This window comes from Hippopotamus amphibius, chromosome 9, assembly GCF_030028045.1.
Source record: "Hippopotamus amphibius kiboko isolate mHipAmp2 chromosome 9, mHipAmp2.hap2, whole genome shotgun sequence".
NCBI lineage: Eukaryota > Metazoa > Chordata > Mammalia > Artiodactyla > Hippopotamidae > Hippopotamus > Hippopotamus amphibius.
Window position 1 is genome coordinate 12586801 of NC_080194.1, and position 20971 is coordinate 12607771.

A 20971-nucleotide genomic window follows, 5' to 3' on the forward strand; every position below is an offset into this window, starting at 1 on the left:
ATTCGAAAATCCAAAATCTCGAAAATCGAAAATCGAGTCCGGCTTCTCTCTCTTTCCCTGACCCAGGGCAAAATAGTCCCCAAGTACTGTATTTCTCTCCATCATTGGAGAGGCACTTTTCTCTGTGCAGGGTACTATTGGCACTTTACAGGGGTCAGTTTCACCGCAAGAGTCCGATTTTTGAAAGATGCTGAGAGAGGGAATTCTGCCGCCAGCAGATGGAGAGGAGACTCAGACCAGCTTGGTCCCTCCCAATCACCCTCCCTCCGGGATTAGCTGCCCCTGGCACTGCTCAGGCGTACCCAGCCCGTGCGGTCCCCGCTCGCACAGCTCCCGTCGCTTCTCTGGAGCGCGGACGCAGTCACAAGTCCGCAGCTGGCAGAGCCGCGCTGTCTGGGGCATCTCCGCGCTCGGTGTCCGCGGACCTGGGGACCTGGAACGGGCGCGAAAGCCACTCAACGCGTGCATCTCTGTATGTGCTTATTTCATATTCGTGTCTTTTCTTTCCTCCTTGAGCGGCCCGCTGGTTACTTTCAATCGTAGTTAACCAAAAGGGAAACGCCGAAGAGGGGAAGCCCTAAAGAATGAGTTAGAGGCAACCCAGCTGCCTCTCCAAGGAGAGATGTTAACTGAACGACTCTCCCCGGCCCCCGACGCCGGTCCCTTTAAGAAGCCAACTCAGTCCTGCTGCTGCTGCTGCTGCGGCTGCTGTTCGTATCGCTAATCCCCAGGAGCCCCGTTTAAAAAAAAAGAAGAAGAAAAAAAAAAGGGGGGGGGGCGGCGGTGGTGTGGACCGGGTAGCTGTCTCTTTAAATGTGATTTCCTTCTATTGTATTTGAATCGTGATCAGGAAAAAGGAAATGAAACCAGAGACAGAGGGAAGCTGAGCGAAAATAGACCTTCCCGAGAGAGGAGGGAGCCGAGGGAGAGAGGCGCGGTCCCCTCCCCGCCCCCAGGCCGCCGCCCCCCGCCTGCCCTCGGCGGCGAGCTGCGCGCCGCGACCCGGGCCGGAGGTGCGAGGGCCGAGGGGCGGCCGGGCGGGCGCGCAGCATTCCCGCGGGCGGCGCGGAGCCGGCGACAGCGCGCGAGCCGAGCCGGACCGGGCGGCGGCGGCGGCGGCGGCGGGACCGGGATGGAAGGTTAAGTCCTGAGCAGCGGCAGCGGCTGCTGCTGCAGCCGCCCGGGGCCGGGCTGCGCGCCCCGGTCCCCGCCTCGGCCGCGGCGCGCCGGCAGCCCGGTGACTCGCTCTCTCTCTTTGGCGTTTGAAGGGAGCGCGGTGACTGTCCTTGAGCGCGGAGGGGCGAGCTCGCCGCCAGAGCGCCGGAGCAAGAGGAGGCGCAGGAGCGGCGGCGGCGCCCGAGCACCCGAGGGGGTCCGAGCCCCGGCAGCCGGCCAGCCCCGCGCCACAAAGGGAGCGCCCCCGCCGCCCGGCACGCCGCCTCCCTCCCCAATGTCCTCGGCCATCGAGAGGAAGAGCCTGGACCCGTCTGAGTAAGTGCGGCGCCCCTGCCACCGAGGCTGTCCACGGCCGCGCGCCCCGGGGCGGCGGGGGAGGCGCGGGCGGCCGGCGAGAAGGCTCCAGGTGCGCGCCCGCAGCGTGCCCTTGGTTCCCTCTGCCTTGCGCGGGGCTCCCCCATCCTATCGGGCGACGCCGCGGACGCCGGGAGAGGGGCTGGGCGGCGGGCGGCAGGAAGAGGGGCTCGGCCCGGCGCCTCTGCGCCCCCCCCCCCCCCCCGGCTACCTGGGACGCTCCCCAAAGCCACTGCGGGCCAGAAAGTTTACACCCGAGCTGGCGCAGGGCGAGGTCGGAGGCGCGCAGGTGCAGTCCCGAGAGCCTTCAGGACTCGATTCTGCTCCCTTCTCCCCTCTTGTTCCTTCTTGGTCCCCTTTCTCTTTGTCCATTTGGGCCTGGAAAGGGGGACATTACAAGGAGGCCTCCCGAGTCCCCGACGGCCCCCTTCGCGGTCCGTAGGTGGAGCGGCTGCCCGCATCTCCAGGGACCGGCGAGTGAGGAGGTGCGAGAGTTCACCGCTGCGCTCAGGCCTCCAGAGACTCGAGAACAGCCAAACACGGAGTTAATCTGGGTACACGTACCCGCCTCTCCCCTCGGGGTCCACAGATGGGCACCTCTGAACTTCAAAATTTAGTGCACCATTTTGGGTATATGTGAATTTTCCTGGGGAGCGGAGTCTCACGGCTTTTATCATAGTCTCAAAGGGTTTGGGATCAGGGAACCAGAGCTCTAATGAACCGCATTTGTTTTCTGAGGCTCTGACTGGTTTGAAGTATCCCCTGTTCCCAACCTCTACTTCCAGCCCATTCCTTAGTGTTAACGTGGGGAGAAAGGGTTGTTTAAGATATCGTTTTCCCGACAGCGCAAATGCCCTTTTAAGATTCATTAGCTGTCTGGTTTTGAGAATTTTTATTCCTTTGAAGTCCCCATCTAATCCTTTGAAAGGATTTGTTACACAGACCAAAGGAGCTGGTTAATGACTTGTCCATTTGTGCTTTTAAGAGGCATTTGTTTTGCTTTGTTTTCTTTTCCTGCTTTAAAAGAATTGTGCTTTCCTGATTGAAGTACCTCCTCCTCCCAGTTTCAGCCTCCTATGGTGTTTATATACCTGAGTTTTACCCTCGGTTACCAGCATAAAAGCTCAGCGTGTTCTCATAAAACACGGGAAGTACCATGATCCAGTGAGAATATAAACATCACTATTCAATCTTGAAGGTTCAGATGCCAGTTCTATAAGGGGTCCGGTTTGTTCTAACAAAAACGCAGCTTCCTTAAATTCTTAGGAGAAAAAATAACATTCCTTTTTAAAAGTATATATCTACAAAAACACTGGCTTTAAAGGGTGGTTTGCTCACTTGTTATTTTTTGTTTTTTTTGTTTTTTTTTAAAAAAACAAACCTAGAATTACAACTTAGCCCTGAGTTTTCAGAGGCTGGGCAAGACCATAGTAATACAATAAGAGAGTAAATTGGAGGAATTACCTTTGAAAGGTACCTAATGCCTTTTCGATCAGCAGAACTTAGTCATTAAGCCTTTTATTAGGAGATAAATCTGGGAGTTTCAGTCCCCTGAAGGAAGTTTGCTCTTTTCAAAGTTTGTGCTTTTTCAGTGAGATTGGCAAATTCAAACATCTTCGCCTCATAACACAGCAGGCACCTACTGAAGTGGGATGCTCAGTGGGATGCTCTTCACCTTTGCTTCACTATTTGCCCAGTGAAGACAGGCTTTGACTGGAGATGGACCACCTAGCTGAGAAATTACTGCAGTACAGTTTTTCCCTATCTGTCTTGGAAATTGTTGAGAAAGTATCCCAGAAATCCAGGCTGAAGTGTATTCAGGTGTAGTATTAAGATAGGCTCTAGCAGATTATAAAATATTAATTACAGGGTGAATCCAACTCAGTTATTGGCTTGGAACATCCACCAAAGATAATGTGATACTATCATTAATTATAGAAAGATAGAACCAATATCTTATCCTGTCCTTTCCTATCATCTCATCTCAGGCCATCACAATAGCTCTTTTACTTAACATTTCTAATGTGGACCACTATCCTACCAGAAGCTTCATTGTGTACATAACTTGGGTCAGTGTGGCTGAGGTCAGTCTGATCAGCACTTCCAAATAACACATAGAAATTTGCCTAGGCATATGCAAATGAAACATTTAGACAGAAAGACAGCCAGAATTCACGAACACAGAGATTTCTTCTACTGTGCCACCCGTGGCCCCTGCTGCTTCCCTGTGAGTAACAAGAGCAGTTCATTTTAATTCCAGGCAGTTTTGCACCAGCTAAGTGCAAATTCTCTTCTTTTACAGTGGGTTGGCAGGATCAGCATCAGGGCATCCAGCAGTGTTTGAGGTTCCATGAGTGTTTTTGAAAACCTAACATAAGGCCATGGGCTGTGGAAAGGGGAGAGATGCGATTCTGAGTTAATGCACATGAAAATGCTGGGTGTTTTATTTTTCAGGAGGGAGAGTGGAAGTCTTTATGTATAACCCGTGTAAACAAAGAAAAGCAAGTCAGGCTTTAGTGAATTCTTAAAACTAAAGTCTTGAGTTTTTAGGAGAAAACTGGTTTGGGTTTTACATTTCGCTGTTGTAAAAGGAGATTATCTCACAAAGGACCCTCATACTTGATCTACAAATTGTGGGCTTGGTTTCAGTGTCCCTAAGTATTCACAGGGAGGTGTGCACATTACAGACGGAGTCACCTGAAGCTGTCAGAGTGTGTTATCGCCACTGAGTCCCTGAGCCTTGTCGTCCCTAAGTATGAAGGGCACTGAGTGCTCTGGGCACAGCCCAATCAGGACACAGGGCCACCTGGTAAGTTTGCTTCAGCTGGAAATAGGAGACACAGGTTTATGCCCTCAAGGAACCGAGGGGGAAGCTCCCTTTGGGAATTTCACAGTTGGAAGCAGTTCCATTTTTCAAAACATACTAGATTTTTGAAAAATAGATTTATGTTTGAGCAACGTTCAAGAGAGCACTTGTTAATTGTCAGATCAACAGGTATTCAGTTTTTCCTGTGTCCAATCTGGTGAGAGAATCATTTCTCCCACTCCCTTTATTTTCTTTTGGCAGATAAGGTTATTTCTTTAAAAATGTAAAACAAAAAGTATTCAGATTCCAGTTAAGCAAAGTGAACTGCAGACACTGTATGACTTTGTAATGAAAGAACACACATCACAGGCTCACTCTTAACAATTGCTTGGATGGAGACTTCAGAGTCTGTTTAATTGCCCTGCACTTTTTCAAAAATAATTATTGTCTCCTCCCCCCCATTTTCTTTCCTAAATCAACTTCATCTGAATCAGTTTTGCTGCTGTAAAAATGTTCATGTGCAGAAAGGTCTGTTTGATGTCCTTTATAAGTTTAATAGTGGCCTTAATTAACCCCTGAGATTTTTCTCCAAGGATTCATTCAGTAAGAAGGATGAGATGTGGAATTTCTATTAAGAAATAGTAATAATGAGAATTTCTATTATATCCTGATGGAGTTTTTATCTTGGAAAGAGGAAGCAACCTAAAATTGCTTGGGGTCCCTTTCTCCTTTCTTCCTTCCTCATCCCTGCTTTTGTGCAGCTGGGAAGGGTTCGAGGCAGGATGGCACAGACATTCCAAAGGGAATTTGCAGATTTTTAGCCCCCTGGGAAGTCACTGTCCTGGCAGCAAGCAACTCTTATAGTTCTGGGTGCCTCCTCTGGGGTTGGGCAGTGCCCTTGGGTCCTGGGTATGCGAGGAGGAGAGAGGAGAGGTGTGGAGATGGAGTAGGAGGGGAGAGTGGGGTAAAGAAGAAGAGAGACCACAGGTGCCAAGAGAGTGGGGCTGGGCTGTGGGTAGGGGTGCAGTACCACCTGCAGTTGCCTTGGTGCCTCTCAGTGCCCTGCACTGGCTTCTTCTGGGATTTCGGATGTAGGGTCTAGCTGTCTCCTGTCCTAACCCGAGGCTGGTAGGGCCTCTCTGCAGTCTGCCCTAGGTATAGGTTGCTGTCCTCCTTTCTCCTATGTCACCAACAGGCAGTTGAATGAGGTTCCCTGTTGGGCCCATCGTGACTCCTGACAGCCCCCCCCCCCCCGTCACCCCAGCTTGTCTCCCCAAGATGACGTCATCCCTAATGCGTGGCCTTCTTTCCAGGGAGCCAGTGGATGAGGTGCTGCAGATCCCCCCGTCCCTGCTGACATGTGGAGGCTGCCAGCAGAACATCGGGGACCGCTACTTCCTGAAGGCCATCGACCAGTACTGGCACGAGGACTGCCTCAGCTGTGACCTCTGCGGGTGCCGGCTGGGCGAGGTGGGCCGGCGCCTCTACTACAAACTGGGCCGGAAGCTCTGCCGCAGAGACTATCTCAGGTACCACCCTGGCCGCCCTCCGGGGGCCCTGGGTCTGGCTCCCCCAGCGCGTGCCTCCTGCCCCAGTGAGGTCGGGCTGGGTCTCAGCTACCCCGGGCAGGGAAGCAGTCGGCCTTCTTCCTGTTCGAAAGGCATGTTCTCAGGGATACATTCCTGCGTGGTTAAATTCTAATATTTTAAAGGCAAGCGAGTGATGAGCACAAAATTCAGAATCGTGGTTCCCTCTGGGGGCAGACTAGGGGAGAGGGTTGGGGAGGAAGGCACGGGGCATGCCAGAAGAACTGGGAGCTTTGTAGTCTCTAAGTCTGAGGGTGAGTTCCTAGGAGCGCATTTAATGCTTCAGAATATACCTATAGGTTCTAAATATTCTTTTGTGAGATTCCAATATTATGTGATGAGAAATTTAAAAATAGAAAGCATGATCTCACCCTGGCACTCCAAGGATTTGATGGTCACAGCAGGAAGGCCCTGAAGTCAGCAGTTTGAGCCCTGGTACCACTTCTTTCTAGCTCTGTGACCTTAGACCAGTTATATAAGCTCCTTAAGCCTTGATTTCCTCATCTGTAAAATAGGGATAATGGCGATACCTACTTCCAGGAAAGGGGTGGGAATAGATGGGGTGATACATGTAAAGTGGTTGGCTTGGTGCATAGGTATCAGATAGATGCTCGCTGCTCTCGTAACTAACCCACGTGACATTTATCAGCGTCTTTTCTGATCTCATGAACAAAGAGAGGGAAGAATGCAAAGGCGAAATGGGAACTCTTAGAACACCCAGTGAGACGGGCCCTGAGGACATCTTGGATGCTCTGGGTCATAAGTTTGGCTATGTGAATTTTCCGGCACTCCAATGAGTGCCTTTGCCCGGAATGTTCTAGCATTTCCAGTTTCATATTAGCTGCTGCAGAGGTAACTCTGTGCCCTCTGCTGTCAAATCTGCTCAGCTGTGTAGCTGTCAGTTTTTTGCCATCTTCCTGGGGCAGAGGGTCTGTGGAGCATGCAGCCCTCATACATTAGGACCACCCAACCTAGGGAAGCTTGTTTAGACTCCAGTGCCCTTGGCTGCCAGGCCAGCTCTTCCTCCCCAACCTGCCCTCGGAGCATTTTACATTAAAAAAAAAAAAACATGCAGGCAATTCCATGGTGAAGGAAGCTTATCTATTTACCCAGAAACTGACAGAGTAAGCTCCCCCCTCTCCAAATTCCCTGATAAAGTCTTTGCACATTTGGTGATTCAGAGAAAAGAAGTCCGGTTTCCAGGGATTGTGATTTTAATTTTGGTCATTTTTTTAAATTAAGTAACAAGAAAATAGAATAGAGACCTGATTCTGCTCGCTGCCAGTTTGCCAAATCAGTGCAGAAAGCAGACGGGTAAACGATTCCCATTGGGCTCCCTGACTACATCCCTGTCAAATCATTTGAATCTTATTAAATGAAGTACGGCTAGAGTAAGGTCAAAAGTGCCCAGGCTTCTCACTATCTCTGCGGTTTTTATATAACATTCAAGAATAAACCCTGTGCTGCCTGGGCTTGTTAATCTCTTGCATGTTTAAAAAGGAGAGAAAAACAAAATAGTCTGGGAGAACCCAATGTTAATTAACTTGTGTCTTGGTGACATGAAATAATTCTTCTCCCTGCTACATTCCTAGGAAACATGTTAATTAACTCTGTGTTAATGCAGGCCTTTCCAGCTCTCCTTTCATATTTATATTATTGTTATTAACGTGGGCAGGAGGAAGCTTCAGACATGACACCTCTTGACAGAGGAGAAAAATCGTTTCTTGCTGCAGGCATGGCCCTTCAGCCATGGACTTGTTTGCTTGCATTCTTAACATATCTGGCAGTGTCTTTGCAAAAGGCAAGTTGGAGGAGTGACGAAATGGGTCCTGTGATGGGGCTCAGTCCGTCTCCCCCCTGCCCACCCACCCCCGCCCCAGGAGAACCTCTCCTCCTGAGGGTTTCCAATGGCTGACTTCCCTGTTACAGTCCTGTTCAGACATTGCGCCTCAAATATTCACGAGACCCCCACACAGAACCTAAATAAACCCTGTGCTGTTATGCTGTTTTCTCCGGAACCTAACAGTAGCTGTTAATGTCAGTGCCCGGCCCAGATCCCCTCGATCCCTTTTTATCCGTTTTTGTGTGCAGGGCACCCCCTATCCCCAAGTGCTTTGCTTTCAACAGCCAGCGCCTGTGTCTGTTAAAGCCAGAAGTGTGCCCACTGCCCACCCCCCTATGCCCAGCAGACCTTGCCTAGTGGCTGGCACTGCTGGAGACCAAAGTCCTGCAATCTTGCCTGGAGCCTGGACCACTTGGAGACGTGACTGACACCCCGGAGTTCCCGTGCAGTCAGGTCAAAGCTCCCCTCTGAGAGACTGGCTGGAGATTGCAACTCTGCTGGCCTTCCCCCGCTTCGGTCCAGCTTCCCTTGCCACCTGCTTCTCCTGATGACACATCCTTAATAAATCCTGGCCTCAGGGTCTGTTTCTGGGAGATCCAGCCGAAGGCACCAATTTCTTGGTGCCAGAGGTGAATGCTCAAGTTAGATGTCAGGTCCTGGCTTATTTTCACTTGTAGTGAAGTCTCAGCAAACCAGATCCGGAAGGGGCTGCAGAGGCCTTCTCTTCCAGTTGTCTTAAGACACAGAAGCCAGGGCGGAGGATGTCATTGGCGCTGGGGCACCCGGCTCCTTAGAGGTGATGCTGGGACCAGAACTTGTCTCTGAAATGTGAGTCCTTCGTCCTTCCCTTCACTAGCTGCCTGATGTGCGTTGTAATTTACCCCCGACTTCCCTTTAATAAACGCTCTCCTCCCGTAAGGGTCACACGCCCCAGGCACTCGGCTTCGTTCCACGCACACTGTTTTGTGAGTCGTTTATCCTCACCCGGGCCCAAACTCAACTTACTGAAATCAGAACTGTCTATCCACTCCGTGACCTCCAAGGTGGCAGTTCCCTGCAGCTCTACCATCTGCTGCCTTGGGATAAGATGTTCTCCCCCAGTAATGAGTTTGCTCCCAGGTGGTGCCTTGAAAACACTCAGAGCTCTTCAAATGGAAAGCGGGATTCAGAGGTAAATTAGCTGGCCCGGTGGTAACCCACAGACCACGTCTTCCTGGTTCCATTAATTTTCTCATGTATTTCAAAATTTGTCAACTGCCCTCATCTCCCCTACGACCTCTCAGAACGTACCACCTTGATTCTCTGCTATTCTGAAGTTAATAAGAACTTCCAAGAAGAACAGGCATTCACCTAAAACCGCCCTGAAGGTTTCCTGTGGAAAGGACCTGCTGACATGTCACGTAATCAGGCGTGTGGGAAAATGACTGCTGGCAGCAAGACTGGCCCCTTTGGGAATACCCCCAAGGTGTGTTCAAACCCAGCTGGCGTTGGCTTCGCCCTTGAGCATTGCGCTTTGACATGCTGTGTTGCGTCCTTTAACAGCTGGTGAGGTAGAAGCTATGATCACTGCCATTTTACAAGCTCAGAGGAATCAGAGGTCTCACCAGGGTCACTCAGGTACTGAACCCGAGTCTTCTGATTCCAGTGCTTGTGTTATCCTACACTTGTGGGGGATTCTCAAAATTCAGCCTGCATCAGAATCACCTGGCTGTGCTCAGGACCACACAAACGACTGGGCCTCACCTGCAGGGTCTCAATCAGGAGACACTGATTGTGGGGACTTCCCTGGTGGTGCAGTGGTTAAGGATCCACCTGCCAATGCAGACGACACAGGTTCGATCCCTGGGCCTCGGAGATCCCACATGCCGCAGAGCAACTAAACTCCTGCGCCACAAATACTGACCCTGTGAGCCACAACTACTGAAGCCCATGTACTTAGAGCCTGTGCTCCGCAACAAGAGAAGCCACCGCAATGAGAAGCCTGCACACTACAATGAAGAGTAGCCCCCGCTCACCACAACTAGAGAAAGCCCATGTGCAGCAACAAAGACCCAACGTAGCCAATAAATAAATAAATAAAATAAATTAAAAAAAAGGAGACATTGATTGTGCACCGAGTGTGCATTTCTAACCAGGTGATTCAGATACGGCTGTTCCCAGGACCACACTCTAAGAACCACTGCACTAGGCTCCACTATACTGCATCTTCCACTTTGACACTGAATATTGCTTAAAATAAGCGACCAGTCACCTGAGACTTAGGAGAGTCTTGATTTCAATGTCAGAAGACGACACTGCGTGTCTTCGGTCGAACTCCCTCTGTCTCCCAGAAGCTGGGGTCCCAGCAAACAGTCATGTGGATATGGCCTTTGCACCTTTGGAGGAATTCAGGACCAACCTTCCCCGTGGGTGGAATTTGTGGCTGTTGATGTGATAGAATTTGGGGAGCCTCAGAAAGATACCCATGTCATTGCATTCGTGGTCAGTTTCTTCTCAAAGGGGCCCCAAGGGTTTACTCCTGCTCCCCTTCTAAAATGAATTTTCCTCTGGGAGGAGACACACGATCCATGCCTAACCTCTTAAATCACTTCAGCCGAGAGTCTTTTCCACAGAGCTGGGGCCCGGGGCAGCTTAGAGGCGTGGGGAGTGGTGGCTGCAGGCAGGGAGAGAGCGCAGAAAGGGGATGAGTTATGTCAAACACAAACGCCACAGAGGCGGTTTCATCCCAGACGACCCTCCTCCTTCTAGGAGAGACTATGTACGAGTCGGCCCTCTGTCTGGACCCAGCTCTTCCTTGCTTCCCGACATCTTGGAAATCCAGCCTACATCATGGAGCCCATCCTCAGGCCCTTTCTTCCAGAATTGTCTCTGCCACTGTCTTTTTTAGCTTTTCTCTCTTGCTCCCCCTAGGCTCTTTGGCCAAGATGGTCTCTGCGCGTCCTGTGACAAGCGGATCCGTGCCTACGAGATGACAATGCGGGTGAAGGACAAAGTGTATCACCTGGAATGTTTCAAATGTGCCGCCTGTCAGAAGCATTTCTGTGTGGGCGACAGGTACCTCCTCATCAACTCTGACATAGTGTGTGAACAGGACATCTACGAGTGGACTAAGATCAATGGGATGCTATAGGCCAGAGGCCACACGGCATCTCTGGGGAAGCGATTCACTGAAGTCGCAGTCTCCGTGGGGTCTTCACTCTTAGGCATTTTGGGGATTTGAGGGTGGGCCAAGGCATTTCTTAGGGGATGGTCGACCCTAACTGGGCACTAAGAACCAAGACACGGCCTCCAAGTGTCATAATGCAAGGGGGCAAAACTTAAATGTGACAAAATGACCGGCCTTGGGAACTTACAGACAATGGCCACAGCCTATCGGTAACAACTGACACGGTTGGTAGAGGAGAGTGTGTTGGGGGCTGCTGGGCCATCGCGATGGAACTTCCCGTCTGCAGATGGGGACTTGTTCTGCCCAGACTTGTTATGGCTTTGACCCTTGAAAACTAGAGATGTGCAGTTGATTTCTTTTCTTCCTGGCTTTTATGACAGCCCTGTTCCAACCACTGTCCTCCACACAAGGAAAGGACAGAGAGAAAAGTGGCCATCCTTTTCTTCCTGGCTGCCTTCCCAAGGCCATAAGCTTTGGACCCAAGTGACACTGCATGGAGACATTTCAGTTGAGAATGAAAACTGCAACTTTTAACCAAACAATTATTTAAAGCAATGCTGATAAGTCACTGTTTTTAGACACCTTAGTTTTGAAGTGAGGAGTTCCACAAATTGTTTCTATACAAATGTACATCTAAAAAAAAAAGTTGTTCCACTATTTTATTATCTTAGATTATATCAAAGTATTTGTTGTGTGTAGTTTAAAAAACCTCTGAGGACAATAAAAATGACTGACTAAAATGCAGTGTTGTTTATTTGGTAATGACTTACAATTTGGGATGGCATAAAAAAATGGCTTTTTATATCGTAAAGGAGAAGTAAATAAGCAATTTACTGTTAGGCCAAATAAAAACTTAGGTTTACAGCTAGGGTTTATGTGAGGCAGGCATGTTTCTATATTACTAGAAATTAGTATGTAACAGGTCATCACGTAGCTCAGAGGGATGTAGAATAATTAAATTGTTATTGTAAAACATACATTTCACTTCAGCATTGTACAGAGTGAACGGAAGGCAAGATCTTTGCCTTTGGGAAACCTGTAACCTAGAAAGGACACAGATACATAAAACAGATTTCCTTTGGGAGAGAAGGTAATTACCTAGTTTGAAATGTGGCAAAGATGCTGAGCTTGACACTTCGATTTTCCAAGACGTGTGTCTCAGGGTGTTTTATGACAAGTGGTTAAGAGAACCTTACTTTGAGGATTTAAAGCAGGCACCTTGTCTGTGCGTTTGCCTTTCGCCGCATTCAGGCGGCCATGAACTGACTCAGAGCGCCACCTGCTGGTCATTGCCCCTCAGCTCGCTAGTTCAAGAATGTCCCAATGAAAGACTAATGGAGATGTATTTCAATTGTTACATAAAAATATTGGCAAGTACCAAGTCTTAATGTGTTTAATTATCAAGACATCAGAAATCTGCATCTAGTGCTACAATTAATTAACTGTGATATTCCTTTAAGAACTTTTTCACTAAGGTTTGCTTGGTTTTTTTCTTCTGGAGAAATAATTAAGTGCTGGCTTTCTTGGTCTATAAAGTACTGAAAGTGGTTGGGAAATTTGGCTGCTTAGGGTGGCCTATTTAGAACAAATCTAGTTATACGGAATTTCAAATCAGGCGTTGGTAAGAGGCTGCCAGTGAGGGAATGTTTGTTCTAAATCAACAAAGGGAAAGGGTTCTCTGATTGTGGCCCGTGAACCAGCAATATCAGCATCACTTGAGAACTTATTAAAAGTGAAGATCCAAGGCTTCCCTGGTGGTGCAGTGGTTAAGAATCCGCCTGCCAATGTAGGGGACATGGGTTCGATCCCTGCTCTAGGAAGATCCCACATGCCATGGAGCACCTAAGCCCGTGCGCCACAACTATTGAGCCTGTGCTTTAGAGCCCGTGAGCCACAACTATTGAGCTACGTGCTGCAACTACTGAAGCCCACACACCTAAAGCCCGTGCTCTGCAACAAGAGAAGCCACAGCAATGAGGAGCCCCGCGCACTGCAAAAAAGAGTAGTCCTCGCTCGCCGCAACTAGAGAAAGCCTGCGTGCAGCCGCAAAGACGCAACACAGCCAATAAGAAAATAACTAAATAAATTTACTATAAATTTTTTTTAAAAAAGTGAAGATTCATGGGCTCTATCCCAGACAGAGTAAATGGGAAATACTGGGGATAGGGTTCAGCAATCTGAACCTAAGTGTTTTCACAAGCCCTAAAGATGATTCTGAATCACGCTCAAGCTAAAGAATGTTCTCAAACATCCCCCAGTTTGGTAGATCATCTACTCGAAGTTGTAATAGTTAATATCTGACACAGTATTAATCACAGAGTAACTTTTTCACATGTAGGCAAACACTGTCTAGCTTTGGTCCTTAGGCTGAAAACCTTTACATAATTTAGTCACTCAGCTAGCAGTTGTCATCCGCCAGATCAATCACAATTCAATCCACTATTTTTAACCATATCAACACTAATAATAATAATAGATTTTAGTTATGTAAACGATCTTATGTGCAGTATTAGGTAAAAGTAAAAATGGTTCTTGCTTTTGAAATGCAAACTTTATTCTTAATCCCTGTGATAGTACAACACACATAAGATTCAAGAACTCAGCCAAGGGGCTTCCCTGGTGGTGCAGTGGTTAAGAATCCACCTGCCAGTGCAGGGGACACGGGTTCAATCTCTGGGCCGGGAAGATCCCACATGCCGCGGAGCAACTAAGCCTGTGTGCCACAACTACTGAGCCCGTGCTCTAGAGCCTGCGAGCCACAACTATTGAGCCCATGTGCCACAACTACTAAAGCCTGTGCTCCTAGAGCCCGTGCTCCACAACAAGGGAATCCACCGCCACGGGAAGCCCGCACACCACAACAAAGAGTAGCCTCCACTCACCGCAACTAGAAAAAGCCCATGTGCAGCAAAGAAGACCCAATGCAGCCAATACATACATACATACATAAATAAATAAAGTTTAAAAAAAAAAAAAAGACCAGCTAATATCTTTGCCATCCTCAGCAAAGCAATCATTAACATTTTCCTTTTGTCAGGGGCACCATCTTGCAGAATTGTGAACGTACAGGCAGAGTCTTGGTGGTAAGTCACCCCAGGGGCCCAAATGTCTAACCCACAACTGATTGTGGGTTAGACATTTGGGAGGAAGGACATGCAAAGAGAGTGACCAGCTCCCAGAATCTACCCTGGTGGTTCTTGCCTGAGCATGTGGCCTGTGTACCCAAGACCCAGAGGCAGGGAACAAGGCACCAGCACCCTTCCCTAGTCCATACCTTAATCCAGCAGTTTGCTGGAGCATTTCACTTCCTCTTACCTTATTAATGTCTTATATCCCAAACCAGTTTCCTTTTATTGCTGTTTCTAATAGAATCACTGCTTCTCAGGGAATCTTAGACTCCTACAGAGTTACAACAGAGCAGTGACTAGGAGCTTTTATCATCATAAGACTGGGATTTGAATTGCAATGACGTGACTTAATTATTTAACAAGCATTTACACAGCATTCACCATGTGCCAGGCACTATTCGAGGGGCTTTACAAACATTAACCCCTTTAAGCCGCAGAACAGCCCCATGTGGCAATTCCTGTTTATTACCATCCACATTGATTCCCCGGGAAACAGCAGCACAGACAGGCTTAGTCACCTGCCTAAGGTCCTACAGCTAACAAAGAGCAGAAGTAGGCTGTCGCCGAGGCCTCGCCCTGTGCTCTGCTGCTTCTCTTAGGCTCACCGCCCTGAAACTCAGGTTTCTTGTCTGCAAAATAGGGAAAATGAGTTATTTGAAAATATTTGAGTTCAGTCTAGCCAGAAATGTAACCAAAGTACAATGATACAAGATCTAGCACCATAATAAAGACAGGTACAAAGTGCTATGGAAATGCAGATAAGGGAACAATTATATCAGCCCATGGGCGGCTGTCTGGAGTAAAGAGGAAGTGACATTTAAAATGCCCCTGGACCAGCAAGGAGGTGACACGGGCAAGAGCAAACCTTGACCTTGTAGAGCAGGTGGTCAAGTGAGCCAAGAGTTTTCATGATGGTGGTGGTGGTGGTCAGCTTTGGCTGGAGAGGGGCTAGGACAGTGAGTAAATAAACAGGGAAGATGAGGTTTTCCACAGTTTTGAGACTGAATGGCAAATCAAAGTCCAAACCCAGGAATCTCTGAGGTGTGGAGGGAGGGCACAAGGGAGGTACAAGTTGGGCCTGGAACATATTGTGCCAGAAAATAAGGAAGTGCTAAAAAAAAAAAAATGATGCAGGCGGCATGTCACAAGGACAAAGAAGCCAGCTTAAAGGGGCTGGCCAAATCTGGGGCAATTTGACTACCAAAATAATTAAGGACAGAAATGATATAAAGTGTTGGGAGAAAAATAAGAATTTGTGAGTTCATACCAATAATAAACAAACAGAAGAAAGGGGTCTTGTTTACAGCAGAATCTTGAATGACAATTGGTAAATGTGAAGAGAGTGTGGGAGATGGAAAGTCATAATTTTGCAACTATCATACTGGAAGGATAGAATCAAGTAAGAATCATCAATAGTTGCTAAATTTCAGCAAAGAAAGAGCAGGATACTTGGATGGTCTTAAAGTGCCTTTCCACATATTGTTATTCATGGCAAGGGGAAAACCCGTAATTACACAGTAGAAAAATTGGACAGCATGTTGACCAGGTGCTCAGTGAGAGGCGGATGGACCATGTGTGCCTCCAGATGTGATCCTCTGTGGGGGACACACCATCACTGTTTTAGCATTCTGCCTGAGAACGCAGAGCTTGACTCTAAGCAGGAGACAAATTACCAGGCAAATTCAAAATGATGAATATTGTGTTTTTAAAAAGGAAGGAGATGGGACTCTATTTTTTAAAATGTCAGTGTCATAAAGAATAAAGAAAGGCTGTGGGAATGTTCCAGATTCAAGAAGGCTAAGGAGACCTGACAACTAAGTCCAATACCTGGCCCTTTACTTTCCCTCCAGTACTGGAAGGGAAAAATGCCATAGAGGACATCATAGGGGCAATGGTAATATCAAAATGTGAATGGGTAGATTAGTTCAAGTTAATGCACAAATGCTAAATGTATTGAGGCTGAACACCATACTGTGGTTACATAACAGACTATCCCTATTATTAGGTAATACACACTGAAATATTTAGTACTAAAGGGTCACTGACATATGTAACATTCTCAAATAATTAAGAAAAATTTACATGTGTGGTGTATGTGTGGTGTCTGTGTGTGAAAAGAGAGAGACAGGGACAGAAAGAGGGCAGGGTAGGAGGAATAAATAGGAAAGCAAATGAGTAAAAATCTTAACAGGCAAGGGGCTTCCCTGGTGGCCCACTGGTTAAGACTCTGCACTTCGGCCTCAGAGGGGGCAGGTTCGATCCCTGGTTAGGGGAATTCCCTGCATGCCGGGTGAGGTGTGGCAAAAAATAAATGTTAACAGGTGAATCTAGGTAAAGGATACACAGATGCATATTTTTATTCTTGCATCTTTTCTATAAGTTTGACACTTTAACAAATAAAAAGTTTTTTAAAACTTCAGAAATCTTGACTTTTGTTTCAGCCTTTTGATTTAATTAGGAGAAGAACAGGAGAGATGATAAAGAGGGAAAATATAGAAGTCAGTGATATTCTCTTCCTTTGTCACAATTTTAATGTACTTCTGGACTTAGAAGTAAGGTCATGTGTCTCAAGCCAGCAACGCCTTCCAAACCCACAAATAATGTAAATGACGGGTTTAGGAGGATTCACTTAGTGCCAATTTCTGAAGCAGGTTATTTCTCAACCTTATAAAATGAACTTGCTACAAATTCTACATTTCCTTTGAAATTAGGATCCAGATGTAATCATCTGGCTCTGAAACGTGTATTATAGGACCAGGAATCTAAGCTATAATGTTTCGTACGTAGATCTAAGAACTGAGTTGAAAGAAGTTTCAAAGCACTGAAGTGACTTTCGTCCTCTACCAGTGGCTGTGTGTTAATTCTCCCAGAAAATCATCATTTCTCTGAGTTAATAGAATCTTTGAAGCTAAATCAAGTCAATTTCCATTGTCACGTTGTGAAGCTTTTGAGCTGGGCTCACTGAATTATCCTGTTTGATGGCCACCTTGAAGATGGCTTTGTGGCGATCCCGAGAAAATCCACAGCCTCAGCTCCTGTGTGTCGCAGCCCTTCCACCCCACCTGATTTGTTCTCATTGCTTAATGAGCAGCTCAAGGCAAATGCCCCCACCCCCACCTTTTAGATAAATAGTGGGTAAAATAGATATAAAGGTGAGGTCATGTGATAGAAAGAAGACTGAAATGGAGATTGGAAACATGATTTTGCCTCTAATTAGGCATATGTCTTCAGGCAGACCTCAGTTTCCTCATCTGCAAAATGAGGAGCTTACTGTAGATTATCTCTAGGACTTTGCTACACAAAATTTGGTTTACAGACAGGGAGGTGTGGAAATTGGGAATAAGCATTTGAGTAGCCGCTTCCAAGATGCCTCCGGAGATTCTTGCCTCCTGGCTTCATGCTTGCATGGTCTCTGCTCGCATCAAATAGGGCTAACCTGTCTGACCAATAGGATATTGCAGAGGTGACAGAGTGTGATGTCTGAGGTTAGGTCATACAAGACTTTGTGGTTTCCACTGAGCTGTCTCTTGGATGACTCGCTCTGGAGAAAACCAACTACCATGAAGATGCTCAATCAGCTCTAGGGGGAGGTCCACGTGGTAAAAAGGTACTGAGGCCTCTTGCCATCAGCCAGCATTTGCTTATCATATGAAGAAGCCACCTTGAACCCTGATCAGGTCTTCGGGTGACTCCAGCCCTGGCATGCCTTGAACGTGACCTCACGAGAGACTCCCAAGCCAGAGTCAGTCAACTAAGCTGCTTCTGAATTTCTGACCCACAGAAATCAAGTAAGATAAATAACTGTTTGAAGCCACTGAGTTCTGAGATTTTTTTTTTCAGCTCTTTATTGGAGTTTAATTGCTTTACCTGTTGTGCCAGTTTCCGCTGTACAACAAAGTGAATCAGCTGTGTTTATACACTTATCCCCACATCCCCTCCCTCCCGCGACTCCTTCCCACCCTCCCTATCCCACCCCTCTTTATTATGCGGCAAGCCATAATTAAAACACGTTTAGAAACTTTTAAAGCAATTTGAAGGAATAATCTTATGTCTGTTGAATCCAATTTAAAAATTTTTCTAGTCATTCACTTTTTATTGTATTTTACCAAAGTATCCGTCCACGGTGGCTTGAAAATTAAAAAAGAAACATGGCTGGTCTACTCCATGGAGAGTTTGAAAATCACTGATCAGAGTAATACAATCTTAGAGCTAAAAAAGATTTTTGAAATTATCTAGTCCAAACTTAGAGAACGAACTCTCTTATAGTTTTTCCTACAATTTTTCCAGCAATAAAACTCTGATTCTCAGCAGCATTTTTATTGTCACCATTGTTATTAAATATGATTTTTATTGAGAGACCAGATGGGAGGATATTGCATAATCCGAGTAAGAAATGACAGTGGCTTGGACGAGGGTGTTTGCAATGAGGGTGGAGAAAAGTCAATGAGGTCAAGATACACTTCAGAGGTAGCTGAAATTACTTAGCAGACACTAAAAAACATGGCTGTTTTCTTGTTATTACTATTAATAGGGACTTCTTAGCCATCTTGAGCGTCATTTTTTGCTGAAGAAACATTGTCTTCACGGTGTTTGTTGCAACACAATTTGCCATGTTCGCTAAGGTTTTACTTGCTTCGTGTGATCAGAGGAAATGAGCTACTAAGGAAAGAAAATCTTCATTTGAATATAGACAAATCTTTCCTTCCTTACCTGGTGATTGAAGGGAAAAAAGATAGTTGGTCTTAAGTTCCGGGTAACTGGCGTCGATAGAAAAGAATGTGAATCTTTTTTTTTTAAATTGAGGTAACTGTTTTATAACATTCTTTAAGCTTCACGTGTACTTCTGTGTACGCTAGAGTGTGCTTCCCACCAAAAATTTAGTTTCCATCCGTCACCATTCAGTTGACTCCCTTTACCCATTTTGCCCTCTTCCCCACCCCTTCTCCCTCTGGGAAACTCTAGAGTGTGAATCTTCTGATCCTGTCTGCCATGGCTTATAACCAAACCAAGGTGCCTAACAAAGAGTATACCCAGCATTACTGAACAAGGGAAGGTAAGATGCACCACACCCATGACGATGTAGTAAAATCCAAACTGGGAACATTTAGTCTGGACAAGATGGTAGCCTAAGATAACCTACAACACCTATAAATGTTGAATATAATCGATCCAAAGATATTTAAATGCAAAACTGAGCTGCAGGAAAAGCAAACATAGAAAATATTAGGTCCAGAAATAGAGGTGGGAAAAATTGCGTAAAGCTGATCCTGAGATGTCCTGGGGAGTTACTGGCCACTGCAGTCTGGCTCCATGCAGGGATTAAAATATGAGAATTGTTGTGAAGTGGGAGATTGGAAGCAAAAGCCTACATAAAAGCAGAGATAGCAAAGGGCCACATCCACCGTGAAAGGGTAGACTGGAAAAAAAAAAAACCTATCCACAGACTCAGAGAGATGTCAAGGAAGTTTGTAATCTCCGCCTGGACACACTGGATGAGAGCAAATAAAATTTCTCCTGGAGGGGTGGGGGGGACTCAAAACCTTAGGCTTACTGCGTACAGATTCCGAATTTACAATAAAGGCACAGCCCAGGAAATTATAATACAAAAACTACACTGGGCCAGTGATTCCTCCTGTCTCACTAGGAAGAAGAAAACACCAGCTTACTCTGAAGGGACGTACTTGCAACTTAGATCATGCAGAATTTCCACGGAAAACTAAAGCTTCACTCAGGATGAGCTTTAAATCAATAAGGAAAATGCAGCCGGGTGGAGCCGGACCCGGGAGGCCAGAGATTCTGCCTGCTGCCCAGTGCTCACCGTCGCCACCGCTCCCTGCTCGCTGCCTCACTCCTCTCCGACACAGCAAAAATATCCAGCCCTACAGAGACTGAGCGGTGCACCGAGTCTCTGATTGCTGTTTTCCAAAAGCATGCTGGAAGGGACGGTAACAACAGCAAACTCTCCAAGGCCAACTTCCTAACCTTCATGAATACAGAGCTGAGTGCCTTCACCAGGAACCAGAAGGAACCTGGTGTCCTTGACCGAAAGATGAAGAAACTGGACCTTGACTCTGATGGGCAGCTAGATTTCCAAGAATTTCTTAATCTTATTGGCAGTGTGGCCATAGCCTGCCATGAATCCTTTATGAAGTCTGCCTCTTCCCAGAAGTAGATTGGAGGAGTCTTTGGGCCTGGTCTCCAGCCCCACTCTCCTTCCTTCCAGCCTCCCAGTTATCATCTACTTCTCACCGCCCCCACATACCCTGACCCTGGTGCACCCACCACCCCATGCAGGCCACTCCTGCTGGTAATAATAAAACAATATTGTTTTTTAAAGCAAAAAAATAAACAAAAACTTAAAATGCAAAGTACATACTCCTCCCATGAACGTGTCAGAAAATACAATACACAGAGACCCCAAGAACTTCAGTTCATAGAAAACAGTTTAAAAGATAATATAAAATAAATATGCTTAAAAATGATTAAATATATTAAGAATTGAAATCTATTAAAAGAACAATTCTCTATTTTTTTTTTAAAAAAGGTAGATTTGAACAGGTATCAGACAGAACTTCTAGAAAGAAAAACAAAAGAACTGAAATTAAAAACTCAATGAATGGGTTAAACAGTTTAGACAGCTGAACAAAGAATTAGTGAGCCCATAGACAGAGTTAAGAAAAATCACCCAGAGTGAGATTAAGAAAAATGGAGGTTAGAATGAGAAGTTTCAACCTATGCCTACTAGGAGTTCCAAGAGGACAGAATAGAGAGACCTGGGAAGAGGAAATATTTGAAGAGAAAATGGCTAATAATATTCCAGAATTGATTAAAGCACACACATGAATTTTCACACTCCAGAGTCACAACATATTAGTCAGGGTTCTCCAGAGAAACAGAACCAACAGGATGTGT

The 20971-nt window shown here is 46.6% G+C and overlaps 2 protein-coding genes across 5 annotated transcripts; both read left to right on the plus strand.

Annotated features, from left to right (window-relative positions):
- The first annotated feature begins 359 nt into the window (after window positions 1-359).
- On the plus strand, window positions 360-11675 carry LMO2 (LIM domain only 2). 4 transcript variants are annotated; one of them, XM_057695585.1, is made up of 5 exons: window positions 360-472; window positions 851-1139; window positions 1269-1491; window positions 5650-5865; window positions 10676-11675. In XM_057695585.1, exons 2-5 carry the CDS (start codon window positions 1133-1135, stop codon window positions 10893-10895), a joined length of 666 nt encoding a protein of 221 aa, XP_057551568.1. In that variant the 5' UTR covers window positions 360-472; window positions 851-1132; the 3' UTR covers window positions 10896-11675. The 4 variants fall into 4 exon arrangements, with proteins under 4 accessions (XP_057551568.1, XP_057551569.1, XP_057551567.1 ...); XM_057695586.1 differs by having other exon boundaries at window positions 381-472; window positions 851-1013; XM_057695584.1 differs by lacking the exon at window positions 360-472 and adding an exon at window positions 8443-8593 and having other exon boundaries at window positions 912-1139; window positions 10676-10789.
- Window positions 11676-16342: 4667 nt separating this feature from the next.
- On the plus strand, window positions 16343-20231 carry LOC130860267 (protein S100-A11-like). The gene is made up of 2 exons (XM_057748215.1): window positions 16343-16349; window positions 19924-20231. The coding sequence occupies exons 1-2, from the start codon at window positions 16343-16345 to the stop codon at window positions 20229-20231; spliced, it is 315 nt and encodes a 104-aa protein (XP_057604198.1).
- The last annotated feature ends 740 nt before the right edge of the window (window positions 20232-20971 follow it).

Excerpts from the sequence above, each read along its gene's own strand:
- LMO2 (XM_057695585.1), top strand. Across the intron at positions 1,492-5,649 it reads AAGAGCCTGGACCCGTCTGA|GGAGCCAGTGGATGAGGTGC; the intron begins GTAAGTGCGGCG and ends CCTTCTTTCCAG. Across the intron at positions 5,866-10,675 it reads TGCCGCAGAGACTATCTCAG|GCTCTTTGGCCAAGATGGTC; the intron begins GTACCACCCTGG and ends TGCTCCCCCTAG.